This window comes from Pantherophis guttatus, chromosome 2 (genome assembly GCF_059756535.1).
Source record: "Pantherophis guttatus breed Tessera chromosome 2, ASM5975653v1, whole genome shotgun sequence".
Taxonomy (NCBI): domain Eukaryota; kingdom Metazoa; phylum Chordata; class Lepidosauria; order Squamata; family Colubridae; genus Pantherophis; species Pantherophis guttatus.
Genome location: NC_142064.1, coordinates 156,694,902 through 156,715,068, shown reverse-complemented (window position 1 = coordinate 156,715,068; position 20,167 = coordinate 156,694,902). Strand labels below are relative to the sequence as shown.

At 39.7% G+C, this 20,167-nt stretch overlaps 1 protein-coding gene and 1 long non-coding RNA gene across 2 annotated transcripts in view; both read left to right on the top strand.

Moving 5' to 3' along the window:
- GAA (alpha glucosidase) overlaps window positions 1-15,297 on the top strand; it is a 29,198-nt gene extending 13,901 nt beyond the window's left edge. The window contains exons 11-20 of the mRNA XM_060688766.2: window positions 50-134; window positions 2,320-2,437; window positions 3,346-3,479; window positions 3,701-3,852; window positions 5,495-5,643; window positions 6,037-6,178; window positions 6,581-6,679; window positions 6,907-7,071; window positions 9,480-9,632; window positions 12,789-15,297. Of these exons, the coding sequence (XP_060544749.2) occupies window positions 50-134; window positions 2,320-2,437; window positions 3,346-3,479; window positions 3,701-3,852; window positions 5,495-5,643; window positions 6,037-6,178; window positions 6,581-6,679; window positions 6,907-7,071; window positions 9,480-9,632; window positions 12,789-12,848 (1,257 nt within the window). The 3' untranslated portion in view covers window positions 12,849-15,297. The remainder of the gene's footprint in view (window positions 1-49; window positions 135-2,319; window positions 2,438-3,345; window positions 3,480-3,700; window positions 3,853-5,494; window positions 5,644-6,036; window positions 6,179-6,580; window positions 6,680-6,906; window positions 7,072-9,479; window positions 9,633-12,788) is intronic.
- A 4,093-nt stretch (window positions 15,298-19,390) lies between these two features.
- Window positions 19,391-20,167, top strand: LOC148115391 (uncharacterized). Its single transcript, XR_015732467.1, has 2 exons — window positions 19,391-19,473; window positions 19,989-20,167. It is a non-coding gene; the product is annotated as an uncharacterized LOC148115391 (long non-coding RNA).

The following is a 20,167-nucleotide window of genomic DNA, read 5'->3' as shown; positions in this document are numbered from 1 at the left end:
TAAATTAGAAAAATATAACACATAAATCTCCTTCTCTTCCTTTTTCTAGGACATGAATGAGCCATCAAATTTTGTAGATGGTTCCTTGGAAGACTGTCCAAACAACAAGCTTGAGAACCCCCCATATGTACCAGGTAAAAGGGAAAGCAGCTTGTTTGGGGGCGATGCTTCTGGCAAACATGGTCTAGTTCACAGATGTCAAACTCATGGTGTCATGTGACATTTTGTGACATTTTCCCCTTTTGCGGAGCTAGGGTGGGTGTGGCCTGTGTGTGAGGCATCTGGCCCGCAGGCCGCCAGTTTGACACCCTGGTCTAGTTGGACAACTAAGAAAAAAAGTGAAATCAAATTTGAGGGATAGAAAAAGACAAAATGGGATAAAGTCCACACACGAAATACTTACTATATTCATTTTTTTGAAATTTAAATTTGTTAAAACATGGTTCCAGTTTAGTTCAGTTAAGAGTCATCTTGATAAATATGATAAATAAGATGGAAATCTTTCTTCCCACTCAGTGACTCTTAGGGGTGTGTGTGTGTGTGTGTGTGTGTGTGTGTGTGTGTGTGTGTGTGTTTGTGTCTGGCTTTTTATATTGCCTTAAACCATAGTTTATAAGGATGCGGTGGCTCAGTGGCTAAGACGCTGAGCTTGTTGATCGAAAGGTCAGCAGTTCAGCGGTTCAAATCCCTAGTACCAGGTAACAGGGTGAGGTCCCGTTACTTGTCCCAGTTTCTGCCAACCTAGCAGTTCGAAAGCATGTAAAACAAAATGCAAGTAGAAAAATAGGGAACATCTTTGGTGGGAAGGTAACAGCGTTCCATGCGCCTTTGGCGTTTAGTCATGCCAGCCATATGACCATGGAGACGTCTTCGGACAGCGCTGGCTCTTCGGCTTTGAAACGGAGATGAGCACCACCCCCTAGAGTCAGGAATGACTAGCACATATGTGTGAGGTGAACCTTTACCTTTAAACCATAAGTTTGTTTTAATTATAATTTAACAAATCAGAGTGTTCTGATTTATATATAATATTAAATCTGAACTATATTTTATAAACTGCAGTGACTGAATTAACACATCTTATCATGATCAAATGAAACAGATTACCTATTGGCTTAGGATACTCTATGAACCAGCCATTGCGGATTTAAGAGGCTCTTTAGGTAATTTGATGGACCTGTGATTCAATGCGTGCTGGGCTTTTGTTTTTGTTTTCTTTTTGAGCACAGTACCTAAATAAATATGCAGACAACTAATTGCTTCTAATAAAACAGGACATTGCAAAAATTCTGGGAAATACCTGCCAGGTAGTTGAACAATAAATAGTTGCTAAATAACCTACAGTGATGAAGTTTTGGAGTACAATTTACAAAGATTTAAATAAAATTGAAAGAATATACTTAATAGCATAATTCCTACTGGTTTTCAGTATGGAAAATAAACATTGTTTACTGAAATACATTGTAGACTTATGCATGTGGCTTTTGGAAAACGCAAACATGGATTCTGAACATTCAACAGTTCTTTGGCCTACCTTTGCAAACATTTGAATCTGGATATTTCAGATGACTTGTTGGTTTTTTTCAATGTTTTTAGTTTTGGGGGCACCCAATCAAGAGCTGACTCAAGTCTAGTTGGATTGAGACAGGATCATGGGTGGGTTGCTGGGGGTTCGCAGGGGTTCAGGAGAACCTCTAGCTAACATTCTGTGCAGTTCGTAGAACCCCCAAATCCCACTCCTGGCTGGCCCCGCCCACCCCACCCCGCCCCTCCCAGGAGTCCCCACGCAGCCCGTTTTGGATACAGGTAAGTACAGGGCACGTGTGGAGGCTCAGGGAGGGTGAAAAACAGGCCTACCGGAAGTTCAAGAAGGCTGGAAATGGGCGCGTTTCCGGCCTCCACAGGGCCTCTGGAGCCTGGGCTGGCAGTTTTCGCCTTCCCGGAGGCTCGAGAAAAGCCTCTGGAGCCCAGGGAGGGCAAAAATGCCCCCCCCCCATGGTGCAGGAGACTGACTAGGCGACGCCCATCATGGCCTCACCCACCCAGCAATCAGGCAGAGAACCCCTTGCTAAAATTTTTGAAGCCTGGACTAGATGTGGAATAATTTCTTAGTAAACTTAATGAGCTCTGTATGAATCTTCTAGCCTCCTCCCTATAAGACCCAAGAGGCAAGTAATCAAGAGGGGATGTCTTTATACCAGGAACACGGGATCCAAAGCTCCCTGTCACATGTAAAAAAACTTCACATCTCGCACAGCTTTGCGTTGCAGCCTCCACAATTTCATTGGCTATATAGTATTTCTCCTCCTACATTTGCAGGTGTGCTGGGTGGAACCTTGAAGTCAAAAACCCTCTGTGCCTCTAGTAAGCAGTACCTGTCTTCCCATTATAACTTGCACAGCCTTTATGGGTTGACTGAAACCATTGCAACACATGAGTGAGTATGAAAGGGAAATTCTGCCAGATAGATAATTGTTCCTCTGATCCTGCCCAAGAAACGGAGTTTTATACAAATTAAGGATAATACAGGTAGTCTGTTTAGTGATGGTTCAAAGTTGCAGCGACATTGAAAAAAACGATTTACAACCAGCCCTGACACTTACAACCAACGCAGCATTGCCACAATCATGTGATCAAAATTTGGTTGCTTGGCCATTAACATGTATTTACAACAGTTGTAGTGTCCTGGAGTCATGAGATTACCATTTGCGACCTTCCTAGTTGGTTTCCAGCAAGCAAAATCAAGGGGGAAGGGTGTTTAAGGTGGATTCACTTAATGACCGCATGATTCACTTAATAATAGTGATTTGCTTAACAGCCATGGCAAAAAAGGTTGTAAAACTGGACGCAACTCACTTAACAAGCCCCTTGCTTAACAACAGAAAGGTTGGTCTCCTTTGTAATCATAAGTTGAGGACTAACTGTAATGCATTTTGGTATGGTGGACAGGAATTAACTATCTCAAGTTGCAAGTAAGCTACTAATTGAAAGGCAATGATTTATTATTGGCAGAATCTATGACTCCAGTGTTTTCAACATTTTCTAAACCTTTTGCAGTTAGCAATAGCATATACCACTTCATAGTGCTTTACAGCGGTAAAGCGCTATGCAGTTTACAGAGTCAGCATATTGCTCCCAACAGTCTGGGTCTTCATTTTATAAACCTCAGAAGGATGGAAGACTGAGTCAATCTTGAGCCGGTCAGGATTGAACTGATGGCAGTCAGCAGAGCCAGCCTGCAATACTGCATTCCAACTACTGCGCCACCATGGCTTAGTTAGAAGTGGGAAAGCTCCAGGTTCCAGATCCATTGAAGTCCTTCAATTACTTCTCTTCTGTTCTCAGTGCTTTGGTGAAAGTGCGAGGGAAGCGTCCGTTTGTGATCTCTCGTTCCACTTTTGCCAGCCATGGACGCTATGCTGGCCATTGGACCGGGGACGTCATAAGCGTTTGGGAGCATCTATACTACAGTATACCAGGTACAAGTATTTTTAGAAACCACTTTGTGAACTTCTCCAAGTTCGTACCTGCCTATTGTGGATATTTTTTTCCCATATTCCTTCGGAATATATCAGAAGAAGATATTATCTGGAAAGATATAATACTCTGATTCCTCCAGGTTTCTCAGCATCTCTCCTATTGCTTTCTAGAGTTTACCATTCAAGGTCTTTCCTAATCCACACTATCTGTCTTCTTAAAGCAATGCTGCTCTTCAATCTCTATGGAGTGCCATTGGTCGGGGCTGACATCTGTGGATTTCTGAACAGCACGACGGAAGAGCTGTGTGTGCGTTGGACCCAACTGGGTGCATTCTACCCTTTCATGCGAAACCACAATGACCGGGGAAGTAAGGTAAGCATGATGTCTCTGTGTCTGCTTGGCCATTGTTTTCATTGGAGAAGGCTGGGACAAAATGGAACAAAGCAGCAGGTTGGCAGGCCATTCTGGGAGTGATCATCTCCCTACATCTAGAGGCACCAGGTTTACGGAATTTATTTAGAAAGTTTAAATAGGATCTATGGGAAATCAGGTGGTACTGAACCATTTCTTAGAATTTGATTGATCTCTCTTATAACATCAGGTACAAAGACAGGTTGTTAAGGAAAGTCCATGAACTTTTCAACGTTCAAAATTGAAATAGACTTCAATTTATTAGGATTTTTCCTGTTAAGCTTGTAGCCAAGGCTAGTTTTCTTACTTCCATTGTAAATCAATGATGATGTAGCCTTTAGATTGAAATCACTGCAAGCAAGCATATAATAAATGATGTTTATGTGTTTGCGTTTTTCCCTCTTCTTTCTTAAAACTGAAAATAAATTACAGTCTTCTTTGTATTTGGAGCATACTATAAAATCTAGCTTTATAATAAGAAAAGTTTAAAGAAATGGTATGTAACCTGCATTTATCCAGTCGATGCACCAAAAGTTGATTTAGTGATCCAAGAATATTGGCTGAGAAGCTCTAAGGCAGTATAATATTTGAAAATCAAAGAAATACAAATTTCCATAGGAAGCCATAACGATAGGCTTTATACTTCTTGTGGACAAAAAAAATAATCTCTCTTTCCACATACCTTCTTAATTGCAGGGCATCATAATTCTGTTTTAGTCAATCCTATATTAACTAGATCACAAAAAAACATAGGATTCATTTCATTTACTCATATGCACACTTGCTTATTCAGAAGAAAATCCACCATCTTGCCACATGAACGACTGAATTAGTATATAGTGTCTAAACTGATCGTGTTCCTGCTGATACAGCACTGCAAGTTCATTGGCTTTAATACTATTACTATTATGGCACTGAGCTGTGGGATAATGCCATAAGAGATATTCTGTGATCTGGTTTAACACTATATCAAGTTAAGGCTTCTTGATGGATATGGAATAAGCATCCCTGGCTGAATCCCAACCTTAAAATAAACCATAAAGTAGAGCCTTCTGGACTGATTTTATATACCATGTTTCCCCAAAAATAAGACCCTGTGTTATACTTTTTTGAACCCCGAAATAAGCACTTGGCCTTATTTTCGGGGAGGTCTTATTATTTTGGGGCGCCTGGAGCAAGACGGGGCTCCTCTTGCCATCTTACCTGATTTCCAGCTCTGAGTTTAAATATTTTTGGGGAGGGCTTATTTTCGGGGAGAGGCTTATTTTAGCGCATGCACTCAAAAGCCCGATTTATTAATATAAATATAAATATTATCAGGAGACGTCTTATTTTCGGGAAAACAGAGTATAGTAAACTAGAACCAAGTGAACCAGATGATGGTTATGGTATGAACTAGGCCTTAATGCCTCAATTCTTGTTACTTTATTCTTTTTTTTTTAGTGTCATATAAGGAAGAACGTGCTAATAGCAGGTAGAAAAAAGATTCAGTATGAAAAAGAACTTCCTGAATCCCTTCTTAGAAGAAATACAAGAAATGTCATTTATGCCTCAGGAACCTGGTAACATGATTGCTCTCATTTTTTGCCTTTCTGTTTTGCAGTCTCAGGAGCCATATGCCTTCAGCCTGGAAGCCCAACAAGCCATGAGGAAAGCCTTTTCCCTGCGCTACTCCCTGTTGCCCTATCTTTATACCCTGTTCCACAAGGCCCACTCCACAGGCGAGACAGTAGCCCGTCCTCTTTATTTTGAGTAAGTCAGGGGCTGGCTGTGTTGTGAGGGAGGATATAGCCTGGTGGATCTCAGCTAGCATTTGATTGAAATGCTCTGGAGCAAAAGCTTCTGAATTATTATAAAATAGCCTTCAGTGATGATCTTCCAAGTGAATTTTAAGGTAACTGCCATCATGGTGGGAATTCAACATCAGGTAAGACTTGGAGGCAGTGTGGGATACAAGGCCGAAAGACAATTTCAAAATCTTTTACCTGTCCTCAAATAAGGATGTGGTGGTACTCTTGCTCAGTTCTGGCTGAAGGAAATAGATCTACACGTGGGAGAAAGATCTTTTGTAATGACTTTTTTTCCCCCTTGATTGCCAGAGGTTCTTTGAAGTCCTGTGGTCATGTTCTTTTATCATTCTTGCAGATTCCCACAAGACACATATACATGGACCATTGATAGACAGTTCATGTGGGGAGCTGGGCTCCTCATTACTCCTGTGTTAGAAGAAGGGATAAGAAAAATGGCTGGCTATTTTCCTTTGGGGTCATGGTATGACATCACCACGGTGAGTGTGGGTTTTGGCATTCACAGAGGCTCAGATGGAATGTCTGTGACACTTTGCCTTAAGCAGCCATTAAACTTTACATACATGGCTGCAATTGATCTATTGATTTCTGTTCTGTCATCTTGTGCCTGCTCTTCTGCTAAGAGAAGTTGTTCTGGATACTCTTCTATAGTGTCAGCCCTATAGGTTAGGCAAGGCTAAAAAAAAACAATGCCATATGGGCCTAAAACTTCTTTAATTAGAACAGCCACAGTAGCAGAATTTTGTAAGTTTGAATGTGCTCACTGCTTGAGATTTCTGTCAATTTAGTTTTTTGGAATGTATGCAAGCCTCCCTTGTCTGATTCTTGCTTTGGTAGCACAAGCCCTGTCTTACATGACTTTTATATCTGTGGGCCTTCAGGGGTCTGTCATCCACAGCAAGGGACAGTGGATTCTCCTACCAGCTCCACTTGACACGATCAATGTCCATATCCATGGAGGTCACATTCTTCCTTTGCAGGTCGGTCTAATATACCAGTTCTTCTCCTGCCACTTTGCCAGAAAATAAGAGAATGGCAGCCCAATATTGCTGCAAGATTCTCTGGATAGAATGTTTTTTTTTTTTTTGTTTTTTTTAAAGATTTGCTTGGGACGTGAGGAGGAGGGGAGGGAATGTACTAAGGTAAAGAAGGCTTTTAGGCCTTTCTGCTTTGATAGAGCTTCTTTCTCTACTGCAAATCTCTTCAGGAACCTGCTCTCACAACCACAGAGTCGCGCTCAAATGGAATGACTCTCATCGTGGCTTTGACACTGGATGGGGTGGCCAGAGGGGATTTGTTCTGGGACGATGGTGAAGGGCTGCTGACCTTTGAGAAGGGTGATTACACACAGATCTTCTTTCTGGCAAGAAATGTGAGTCTGGAAGTAACACATCTGATCTCGGTAGCTAAACTACGCTAGCCAGAGCATATTAAATTTTAACCAGTTATTCCCTATTTTGGATTACTTCAAGTACATATAGTTCTCAACTTATAACCATTTGTTTAGTGATCAAAGTTATAATGGCCCCGAAAAATGTGATTTATGACAGTTTTTCATACAATCGTTGCAGCATCCCCCATGGTCATGTGATCAAATTTTTGGACACTTGACAACTGGCGTGTATTTATGACAGTTGTTAGTGTCCCTGGGTCATGTGATCACCTTTTACAATCTTCTGACAAGCAAAGTCAACAGAGAAGCCAGATTCACTTAACAATCCTGTTACTTACTTAACAACTACGGTGATTCATTTAAATGTGGCAAGGAAAGTCATAAAATGGGGGCGAAGCTCACTTAACAACTGTCTTGCTTTGCAATGGAAGTTTTGGTCTCAATTGTGGTCATAAGTACTTTGTTTCCTTTCATATCTGTGTAATAGTGTCATAGCAGGGCAGTAGATAAGATGGCGAGGCACAATATGCTGAAAACCCCTGTAGACATTCTAAGTCCATTTGAATACAAGAATTGCTTTCTCACTGGACAAGTTGCTTTTCATTGGTGCCCTTCTACAGCTGAGTTATGACCCCAATAATAGCAGGGATCTGCCATTTTTTGTGGCCAAGGGCCACACTTGAATTTTGGCAGGTGTACTCTTGGCCACACTGAAAAAAGTAGGAAAGTCAGGGGTGCCTGAGCTTTGGGTATTAAATACTTTATATTAAGTGCAAGTGATAAGATTTCCAGTAGTTGATGTTCACTTCAGAAAAGGCTCTTAGGACTTCCATGGGCTTGTCTACTTATTTATTTAAGAAAATTTATATTGCCACCCACCTCACTCTTGGTGATTCCAGACGACTTACAAAGATGAACCCTGATAATAATAAAAACAGTAACACCCCCTGACAACAACAAACATATGAGCCACTTGAGGTCCATATCACTCTGAGATCCCCAGGCCCACTGGCAGGGCCATATCTTCAGGATCTTGTGGAAGAGTGTCAAAGTGAGGGCCAATCTTATCGATGCAGGGATGATGTTCCACAAGGGTGGAGGGTTGCAGGTTGTACTTTAAAGGGCAGACTGATCAGTTATGGTGTGGTTGGATAGGAAGGCGCAGTGGGCAGAATCAGTTGTCTTCAAGGATAGACTGATTAGCACATAGACAGCACCTTAATAACCTTAATAAATGTGCCTTCTTGTAGCAATGTTATCCAAAACATGAAAATAAAGCTGAGAGTGGTGTAAATCCTCACACATTATTACTTAGCTAGATGTTTCTTTCTAAAGATCATTCTTAACCAGGCACCCTGTAAACATGCAGCCCTATATCTCCAGTGACTATTTGGTAAAAGCTGTTTCTGCAGCTGTCAGGGTTCCAGGTAACACCCCCAACGAAATCAAACTCCAAGGCTTGAAGTTCCTCAAAGCTAACTTTTATTAGAGATGTCATATTGGCACATCTGGGAAAACCCGAATCTGACAGCTTCCGGGATTTCCACACCAAAAAGAAAGTTCAGGACCTTGCCCCTCTCCCACATGTCCACCCCACATCCAATCAGGTACCGTCTGGAACAGAAGATACCTCCTCATTCTTCTCAGCACAGCTGCAGGGCCCCATGGCCTTGACTTTCTATAAAGAATTTTATTGTGAATACATATCTTCTTCCCTCTATGCAACACCCCCTCCCAATTTCCCACAGTAGGATTTGTGGCAGGCCTGAAGCCTGAAGGCACAAAGGTAGAAAGATGGCTTCCAGGCCTGACAGCAGCTGCTGTGCAGTTCTAGGAAAAGGGACACGTTTACAAGGTTGTAGACAGGTGCTCCTTGGCCACTTTTTCACCCTACTTGAAGTATATACTATTGGTTGTTAATAATTGAACCTTTTCTTACTCTTATATTTCAGTCCTGTCAGTTTTTTAAAAAATTCCTCTCCCCTTGTCCTGATCCTTTGAGGATCAAGCTGCTTGCTGCTTATAAGTGTTTTACTTGCACTGCCAATTATATAGAAAAAAAGAAAAAACAAGAGAAAGACCTCGTGGGATCTCACTACCATGCCATGTCACATCAAATCTGGAAGTTGTATTCGGCTGCACTATAGCAGGATGACATGACAAGGCAGAAAAAAAAATTCATGCAGCAATACTTCCAAAAATAGATAATGCTCAAAAAAATCTAGATATTATTTAATATGCATCTAAGTATCATGACTCCCATCAAATTTGCATCATGGTTCCACCCGCTGTGTCCCTTGCCCTCTCCAAAAGTTTGATCCCTGACCTCTGAAGGTTGCCTATTGCTGTACTACTTGCATCAACTTTTCCTTTTCTTCTTGTTGCAGGGTGTGCTAGCGAATGAGATTGTGCGACTCAGCAGCCACATAGATGGGCTCCTTCTGATACAGGTGCTAGTGTTAGGTGTCCCCAGCCCTCCCCAGCGGGTCCTGGCAAATGATACCCCCGTCTTGGATTTTTCTTACCGTACCGACACCAAGGTAAGCATGTCCCTTGCACTGCAGATTTCTGCATGGGAAACCAGTCCCAACAATCGTGGATTCTTTCATCAATATAATTTATTGTTTTCCAAACGTTCTTACCGTATTTTTCGGAGTATAAGATGCTCCAGACTATAAGACGCACCTACCTTTTTTGGTGAGGAAAACAAGAAAAAGAAATCTGTCTCTGCCTCCCAGCAATTTTGCCTCGTTGCAGCAAACAGCAAATAGCCTGCTTTACTTTCATTTTCGTTTTCAGCATAGCTTGATTAGCACAAGAAAAAAAAAATCTGCTCCCAGCAATTTACCTCCTTGCAGCAAACAGCAGAGGCCCCTGCAAAATAACTGAGAGCAAAACGGCTGAGAGTCGGGAGGCCGATCCAATCAACTTGTGCTAATTAGGCTGTGCTGAAGCTGAAATGAGCTGTTTCTTCTTGCTGCTTGCTGCAAGGGGGTAAACTGTTGGGATGTAGAGGCCAAAGGGTGGGTCCAGTAGGTGGATGGGGCTACATTCAGTGTATAAGACGCACCTAAATTTTCACCCCCTTTTAGGGGGGGGAAGCGATACTCTGAAAAATATGGTAATTGTTTTAATTGTTTTTATGGTTTTTGGTATTGTAACCTGCCCAGTCATTGATTGAGCTAGGCAGCTGCAGAAATTGAATAGATAAATAAAAAAATAACAACTTGCAGTGGTATCTTGCAAAGATTTTAGAGACAAAAATGGATTTGGAGACGATAGTTATGAATGAAGCTTCCTAGGATTCTCAAAACTAATTCCACTGTTGAAACAAGAGGTGGGAAACTCACCCACGGAAAGCAAGCCTCCTCCAGCTTTAGTGAAACACCCAAAACTCTTTCCTTCTGTGACACTGAAGTAGCAAACTGCCTGGCTATTTATTGGTGACCATCTGCTTGGAAACTGAGTGTATTTCAAAGTTAAGAAACAAAGGTTGACAAATATTCTAGCTACCTTTCAAAACCTGATGGGGAACTTCATATAAAGTTAAACTTGACATTTCTTGAATTGGTTTATCTTCTCGATGCTTTTTCTTCCATTAAAATGTTCTATTTGATAATAAATTAGTTTTTTCTTCTATTAAAATGTTCTACTCGATAATAAAATAGGTTGAGTGTGTTTGGAGATACCTAGGAAAAAATGTGGTTTGGAGCAATTGAAAATAAAGGAAAATCTTCTCCTTCCAAGTCCCCTAGAACAGGGGTCCCCAACCAGCACTGGGCCGCAGCATAGCATCAACCGGGCCACGCAAACAAGCGAAGCCCCATCTATAGGATGCAGGGAGCATGCAAAATCATGCCCCCTCTGGTCCAAAACGTTTCTCCATGGAACGGGTCCCTGGTGCCCAAGAAAGTGGGGATCGCTGCCCTAGAAAACACTGCTACACTGCTACAGCCAGAATGTATATATTTATTTTGCATTTTATTATTTTTTTAGCTTGATTTTCCCCCCTTTCTTGCTGCATAAGGCTGAATATGGCCCTTAGCCCCAGTAATGGCTGCTCTGTCCGGCATTAATGCAGCATCTTTTCTGTACCTCCCACCCAGCTAGCAACAGGCCAATACAGGTAGTTCTCGACTTACATGCATTCGTTTAGTGACCATTCAAAGATACAACAGCACTGAAAAAAGTGACATATTGAATCTTTTTCACACAACAATTGCAGCATCCTCATTGGTCACATGATCACAATTCGGACACTTGGCAACTGACTCATTTTTGTGAGGGTTGCAGGGTCATGTGATCACCATTTGCAATTTTCTGACAAGCAAAATCAATGGGGAAAGCCAGACTCACTTAACAGCTGTATTACTGAGTTAACAGCTGTAGTGATCCACTTAACAACTATGGCAAGAAAGATCATAAAATGGATCAAAACCCACTTAACAATTGTCTTGCTTAATGGCAGAAATTTTGGGCTCATTTGTGATTCTTAGTCGAGGACTGCCTGTGTTTCAAATTATTATTATTATTATTATTTATTATATTTCTATACTGCCTTTCTCCTGTAGGACTCAAGGCAGTGTACAGTCAAGAAAAATATAGATATACAAACATCATAAAATTGCTAATTAAAATTATTATTATAACATAGTTTGGCCCAATTAAATAGAACCTAAAATTAGATAACATTTTAAAAACATTCACATGTTCATATGTTTAGCCCCACCTGTTGGAACATCAGGGTTTTGAGGGCACGGCGGAAAGCACGGAGATCAGGGATATTCCGTATCTCCGGGGGCAGTTCATTCCAAAGGGTTGGAGCCCTCACAGAGAAGGCCCTCCCCCTGGGAGTCGTCAGTCGGTATAATTTGACTGACGGTACCCTGAGTAGTCCCTCCCTGTGAGAACGAACTGGTCGGTGGGAGGCTATTGGTGGCAAAAGACGGTCTCGTAGGTACCCAGCCATGGAGCACTTTAAAGGTAATAACTAACACCTTGAATCGCACCCGGAAGACCACCGGGAGCCAGTGCAGCTTGCGTAGGAGAGGTGTTACATGGGCGCAACGAGCTGCGCCCATAATCACCCGCCCGGCTACATTCTGGACCAGTTGGAGCCTCCGGGTGCTTTGATATAAATGATATAAAGTGTAGATGAAGAGAATTTGCACACCTCCTTTTTATTCATCAATTTGGATATGTATTTTTGTTTAGTTTTGTAAGGTAATTACTGTCACTAGATGATTTTCTTAAGTGCTAAGCAATAACTTCCATTAATTGTTGAGGACACATTTAATGCAGAAATTTTGCAGAATTCACATGGGAGGAGCTTGTGTGTGGTTTGTGATACCCCAATTGCAGTTCAGTGCAGATAAGAACATTGGTGTATTGAAGAAGCACCAGTGCACCATCTAAAGCAGGGGTCTCCAACCTTGGCAACTTTAAGACCTGTGGACTTCAACTCCCAGAATTCCTCAGCCAGCAAAGCAAAGCTAGCTGAGGAATTCTGGGAGTTGAAGTCCACAGGTTTTAAAGTTGCCAAGGTTGGAGACCCCTGATCTAAAGCTCCATTCTCTCCTCTGCTTTTTAGGACCATTCATAGCCAGATAAGTTATATTACTGCATAATATTTCTCACATTGATGACAGGATACTGTTTTGAGCAACTGTAGCTAACTTCCCTTGTCACTTCTCCAGGTCCTTACTATTCCACTCTCTTTGCTGATGGGGAAGGAATTTGTCATCACTTGGTCCTGAAAAGAAAAAAAAGATGGACAGACAATCTGAATGCAAGATAAACTTCTCTAAAATGTAAATGGAAAAAAACATTCTTTGACGAACAAGATCCTTTGCTCTGGTGTTCTAGTAGGATCAGTAGGGCCTGCAGGAGATCTTCTATGCTCTTTATCCAAGTTCAGTATGTAACAATATTTGGGTTGGGTTGGATGCTACCAGCTTTCATGACCAGATTCACTAATGGTTTGAATTATCACATTTTTCAAATGTCACCTCCCCCTCCTAGAGAAGAATAAATAATTTCTGTTAGGAATGTTATAATATTTCCTGGAATTGCACAAGGAGTTGGAGTAGAGTAGCTGATCTTCAAGTGCCATTGGTTATATTCTGTAATTTTATAAAATTAGGGATGGGGAAAAGATCTCAGTGTAGAAAAAATGAAAGTGCCAAATGTCCTAACCAATGTACTGATTACATGCTACTGCATTAAGACAATAATTTGACAAACATGTCTATGTGCTTATGCTTTATACATTTATATAAAACCATTTGTAATAGGTCCTTGATCCTTGATTTTGACCAAAGTTTTCCTCAGTGTCAGATAGATGTTCTCACAGTAGCCTCAGGGGAGAATGCTTAAGCAGTTCTTTCTCTTGACAATCGATTGTTTCCCAGTTGCAATCTTTTGTTGAGGGAATAGTTTAGTTCTCCATCAGAAAAATGAGTTGTTCCAAGACCAGGCCTCTTTGAAACCTCTTCTCTATTCAAATTAGACAAATTATTGACTTACCTGAATAGAGAAATCCAAGAATAAAATAGCTTCCTTTTTTTAAAAAAAAAATTGTTTGATTCCTTGCTGGCCCATCCTTTTCTTTCACTTCCAAAGACCTTACTTCTTACTTTCTATACATTTTTAAGCACTGAATCCAGAAATATTCATCTCCTGGAAATGAGGCTTGTTCCAAATGAAGTTGGTGTGCTCCCTATACTATATTCATCTGCATAGTTGAGAGTTGCTTCCTGTTCGAAATCATGCAAGGATATCTAATGTAGGAGTTAGACAAAATGTTCTATAGAATTGTGTTAAAATAATATAACATGAGATCAGGGGTGGATTCTACTTACCTTTACTACCGGTTCGCTACGGGACCGCGTACGCGCATACGCAGAAGCTTCTGCGCATGCACAGATCATCCATGATGATGTCCAGGCGGGTGAGCGGAGCTTCCCGCCGCTTTTACTACTGGTTAGCAAGAACTGGACCGAACCAGGAGCAACCCATCACTATTTGGGATGCCATATAGTCTTACAAAGATTTACAGTGCAGCATTTTTGTCAGATGGTTATATTAAGAAAAAATAACTTAAAGTTCATTGGTTGGACAATTTGGTATGTTTTATATATTTGTTTTAAAGCAAGCAATGTGCTTTTGGCACTGATTAAAAGAGTTTGTGTGCTCCAGGAACAGTTCCTAATTTCTCAGTTGGAACATGGAATAGGAAAATCAAGGAAAAGTTGAAATTGTCAAAATGGATATGATGTATGCTATTTTGGATGTCCTAGGAATGAGGGAATGTTTATGAACCAGAATGGGCCAATTTAATTCAGGCAATTAGATGTTTTGTGGTTCAGCCCATAAAATGGACCTGCCATGATACCTAAAAAGGCCATATTTAAGTATCTGCTCAGCTACAATAAAATAAGAGACAAAATCATATCAAAATTAATGGCTATCAAGTAAATATCAATGACGGACAACAGTGGAATCAAATAGATTACAAATCAGGAAACAGAAGATGGAGAAGCACAATCCAACTGCCTATGAGTTTCCAGATTTATATTTTAGAACATACCATTAATTGCTGGTTTCAAATATTCAGGTAAAACATAGAACATTATAGAGAAAAGTATGTCAAAAAATAGGCTATGGAGAATATACATTGATCTTATAGTCTGACTGTAACAGCTTCCGTATATCTAATTTGTATGAGAAAGAACATGAATTGCTATGAGAAGAGGCAAGAGACATTGCAATAACTGAATAGATATTGAATAACTGAACCAAAAAAAAAAAATCCCAAGATTTCAAAGAGAAAAAAACAACAACTCTAGTGGCTTTCGGAACAATCAATTGTTATAGCCAGGCAAAAAACAAAGGATGAAACAGTTGGGCAGCTAAAAGAATGTAATAGTGACTGAAGACAGACTTCCAAAGTCAAGCAAGAAAGAATTAAAGGTATTTTTTTCAAGAATGTCAACCGAAGAATAAATATAAAAAGAAAATGTAAAAAGAGTACTTACAGAGTATGTTGGTTGCATCGGGGGAATGTGCCAGGTTTTTATGTTTTGGAGTTACTGGTTTTATTGTTTCTTGTTTTTATTATGTATATGTTGCTTTATTCTTGAGTGGAAGCTGCCCAGTTAGCAAGCTATGCAAAAGTTTTAAATAAATAAATAAGAAACATTACAACTACAGTGAAAATTCTTAAGGGTAATCATGAAAAAGGCCTAAATGGTGCAAAGGATACGGAGTAAAAAGATTTTTACAAACTGGATTAAAGGATGATGGAAACATTTATAAAGAGATTTAGGAACTTACTCTAAAAACTGACATCTCGGACAAGAAATCAACTGTTCGGTAACAAAACACCTGATGAATTGCCCCGTTGCACTTCTTAAAACATCAGGAGAAGTCAAATCAAAGATAAGACCAGGTGCACTTTGAAAATATTTAGAAAAAATGTTTCATACCTTAAATAGACCCCAACGTGTTTTCGTTATTAATTCATCAAAATAGCCTGTTGTTTTTCAGGCTTCTACTGAAATCTGAAAAGAGTTGTGGCTACTGTAAGAGATGGGCTAAGTTTAATAAATTCAAAGCACAGGCAGCACTACTTAATAGAATAGAATAGAATAGAATTATTTATTGGCCAAGTGTGATTGGACACACAAGGAATTTGTCTTGGTGCATATGCTCTCAGTGTACATAAAATAAAAGATACATTCATCAAGAGTCATAAGGTACAACACTTAATGATAGTCATAGGGTACAAATAAGCAATCAAATCATATTAGGAAACACTCTCTGGTCTGTGGAAAGGTCTGTGTTTATAAATACAGAATGAAGCTGTGTGTTAGAGGTGAAGACTGGCATTCCTTCCTTCTAGGGAAGGAGAGATGTAGGAGAATGTCCAAATTACTAGAACTACACTGATTTCTTATCCAAGGAAAGCCTTGCTTAAAGGCTGACAAGGGAGAATACAGAATGGAAAGAAAAATGCTAAATGAACAGGCACGTTTCAGAAAAGGCAGAGGGACGTGACATCTAACAAAAATGGATAATGGAGATAGAATGAGTATAAGAAGATTTACCTTTGCTACATTGACTACAATAAAGGTCAACCTCTGTACTGACCAGAAGATGTTAGAATGTGAAATACATCGCTAATGGGAATGCCAGAACTCTAGCTTGTTTTGAAGGGCGTGAATTGAAGAATCTCTTAGGAATTGAGCCTGAAGAAAGGGAGTGGTTCAGAATAGAGAAGGGAGTGAGTCAACATACAATTTGTCTCTTAATTGCTTAACTCAGCATGCTGGCTGGGGAATTCTAGCAGTTGAATGTCTATGGAGATTCTCAGTCATCCAGGTCATGGTTGTCCCAAAAATGCTTTTTCAAGAGGCAGCTGGACTTCCTGTTTTTTCTGTGAAGACGTTTCACTTCTCATCCAAGAAGCTTCTTCAAAGAAGCTGCTTGGATGAGAAGTGAAACGTCTTCAAAGAAAAACCAGAAAGTTCAGTTGCCTCTTGAAAAAACACTTTTGGGACGTCTAGGAGTTGAAATTCACACATCTAAGAAACACTGGTTTAATGTATGCAGCAAATCTCAGGATTGAAAATGACAGCAGGAGTTAAGTGTACAATGTTTTAACCATCAGTTTTGTTCCAAAGTGGTTATTATTGTAAAAGATACTATCCTGTCCCCCTAGCAAATAGAAAAATCATACAACTTACCTATTACATTATTGCTGAAAGTATAATATGTTACCTGCCTGCACGGAATAAATTAAGCCAGGACTTGGCCCTAGGATCTCTTTTTAATTCTACGATTCATTAAATCTGGATTGCTAGAAATTCTTTTTTTCTGATCTGGAATTGAAGACAAGCATTTCAGAACTAGGCGTTATGGAACACCATTGTACTTCAGTGTTCAGGAGAAGTTCATAGTTAAGCATGAACGTTTCGCCCTGGATTCTTTGAGACTATTTTTAGTACATTGTTAAAAAAGGAACTGTTCTGTCATTTCCTCTCCCAAGCTTTGGAATCACACCTCTTAGGGGTTTTTTTCCCCTTGCCTGTCTGCAATTATGGGTTTTCCAGTAATGTAACTTGATCCGCCTTTTCCTACCAACCCAGGTGAGGCCTCTCTGACTGGCTCTGCAAGTCTCATGAGCAGCTTCTTCCGCTTGAATAACTGGAGTAGCTGTCACCAAAGCAAGTAACATTTCGTCACACAAAATTCCAGTCTGTTATTGACATAGAGGGCCACAGTCATGTGAAAAACGATTATCAAACACTTTTTTCAATACCGTTGTAACTTCGAATGCTCACTAAACAAATGCTTCGAATGCTCACTAGATTAACAGTCAAGGACTACCTGTACTAAATCAGAAGACCTAATTCTGACATCTAAGACATTTCTGACACATCCTGCAACTTTGCTGTTGGAGAACCCTGCTGTTCAACTCAGAAGCTTCAAGGTTGCTTTATGGTAGGCTTGTGGAAGCAGATTGAGGGACCCGTGTGTTCATTTCAACCATACCCTTGGTCGTCCCACAAAGAAAAGCATTTTTCTGCTTTATGATCTCTTCCATAAAGTTCAAATTCATCCTTGAAAGTCATCAGAATGTGCATGTTCATTTGATGTTGGGTGAAGTACCACATGTCTTTCTCAGGATATGAATGAATGCATGAACTTAATAAGGCTTATGGTGGCTATTTCTCTGCTTATTAAAAAGTATAGAAATATCCATCACAATCCTTATAATTTAAGATGTCACTTAAAATTATATTTTATATTAAAATCTCCTTTCGTTTTCTTCTGTTCTTGTTGCAGAGGCTTGTATTTTCCTACCTATGCTAAGATGCAAAGATTTTAAGTACCAGCCCAGAGGATGTGATGCATTTTATACACTCTTCTGGCTGTCCTGCACACAGCAACAAGCTGCTAAGGTCAAGTCTAACTTCCCAAACCTGGACTTCAACACTTAGAAATTCAACACTGTTCCACATGCCAAATAGTTGCAGTTAAGGTTATTTTGCAATTGTTGTCTTGGTTATGAAATTAAGCTGACGTTACTAGGAAGCGTTTCAGAAGTAAGAATAAGAATCAGAGGTGATGCATAGACTTTCTCCAAGATTTGGCTGCCCAAAAGTATTAAACTAATTAATGGAAACTCAACTTCTCTGTGGATAAGGGTGAAATTTCAGAGGAAGGAAGAATTAACCATCCTATCTTTCTTCCTTAAACTTCCATTAAAAAGTTTTCAGCATATTTTTCCATTGATAAGCAAAAAAAAAAAAAAAAAAAAAAAAGTTTATCTCTGCCTTCCTAACAGATTAGAAAGATGAAACAATTAAAGTTTAGGGTGATTGCAGGCCTTTCTCTAGATATCCTAAATGTCTGCAAAATCCAATACATTTAAGAAAAACTGGTCTCTTTTTATATTCTCTAGGCTAGGGGAACTTATAACTATTTCCTTTGAGGGAGACATTTTGACAAAAAGACAAGTGGATTCACTTACTTATTTAATTAGTTTGCAGTTTGTCATCTGACACCGAGATCAGGGATGTGTTCTACTTACCTTTACTACCGGTTTGCATCGCGCCAGCGCACACTCTTCTGCGATTGCGCAGATCAACTTTGAGAACATTCGGATCAGTGGGCGGAGCCTCCTGCCGGTTTTACTACCGGTTCATGTGAACCGGTCCGAACCGGGAGCAACCCACCACTGACCGAGATGTATGGATTTTCAGTTTCAATTTTTGTCATCATGAACATTATATTTAACAGCCAGTAATCCATGAACAGATTTAAGTCTTTGCAGGCCTAACTAACCAGATAGATACCCAACTTTTTAATGTTTTTAATCTGTTTATACATCAGCATATTTTTATGCTGATGTAAGTTTTGATTGAGAGCCGCCCAGAGTTGGTTATAAGATGGGTGGCTATGTAAATATTTTAAATAATTAACTATGACCATTGCCATTGCATAAAACTATATGAAGAAATACTTCCTTTTTTGCCTACAGTCTCCGTATCATAAGCAACAGTCTGTGGTATATATTTGCACACCAAGGTAAGAAATCTAGTTTTCTATTGCTCTTTTCTTCAAAAGCTTAAGTAAAATTTACAGCACAATACTTTTCATGTCCAGTCACTGAACTTAATGGCTAGTAAGAATGCCTTAAATAAGTGTTGTTTTATTACTATACACAGTCAATCATTTCCATACTTTTAAGATAAAAATAATCAAACTGACGTCTTCAAGGTGCTTCAGACGACGATACTCCTAAGTATAGAAACCCGGAGATGATAGGAGTTGTAATTAAACTCAAGAGGAAGGCACAGTTTGGGAAGCATTGCTGTAAGCTACAACAAACAATGGAATTCTATGTCTTAGTAGAACTAACAATTTTTTTATTTCATCCAAGTCTAAATAAATAACTTATTTAGGAAGAGGAAGAGTTCCCCTTGTTTCTGAAATGCATATTTCTGTTTCACTTGGTTAGCAGTATTTTAATCTGTTAATGTTAGAATACACTGCCATTCTATTTCTATTGATTTAAATATAGGGTTTATTATCCATAATATTTACTGTTGTGCTTGCTGTATTTCTATAAGAATGAAATTATAATTAGTCCCTTCCCTTCCCAACCCTCAAGATAATTCTCAGGACATTCTGATTTTAACTTTCAATCAAACTAAACTCCAAGCTGAGCTAAGAAGCAAAAAATGTTTGCACATGTTGCAAATAAACTTACAAGATGTCTGAACCATGGATTTCAACATGTTATTTTCATGGAAGCATCCTACTCAGAGTTTTTGGCCATTGTGATCATTGTTAAATAGAAATCTCTGTGCTTGCTATTCCATCCACAGATAAGAAAGCAGTGGCTATCTTTATGTGTTGCTACGAGAATTGAGTCACCATGGCATTAATCTTTGAACTTTGGTTGTGTGATTATTTTTCTCTGTGGCTAACACCAAGAGAGGACTGGTTATCTCCCAAGCCAAAGAGATCTTTGGATGTTACAATAAAGGTGTATATTTCTGCTGCA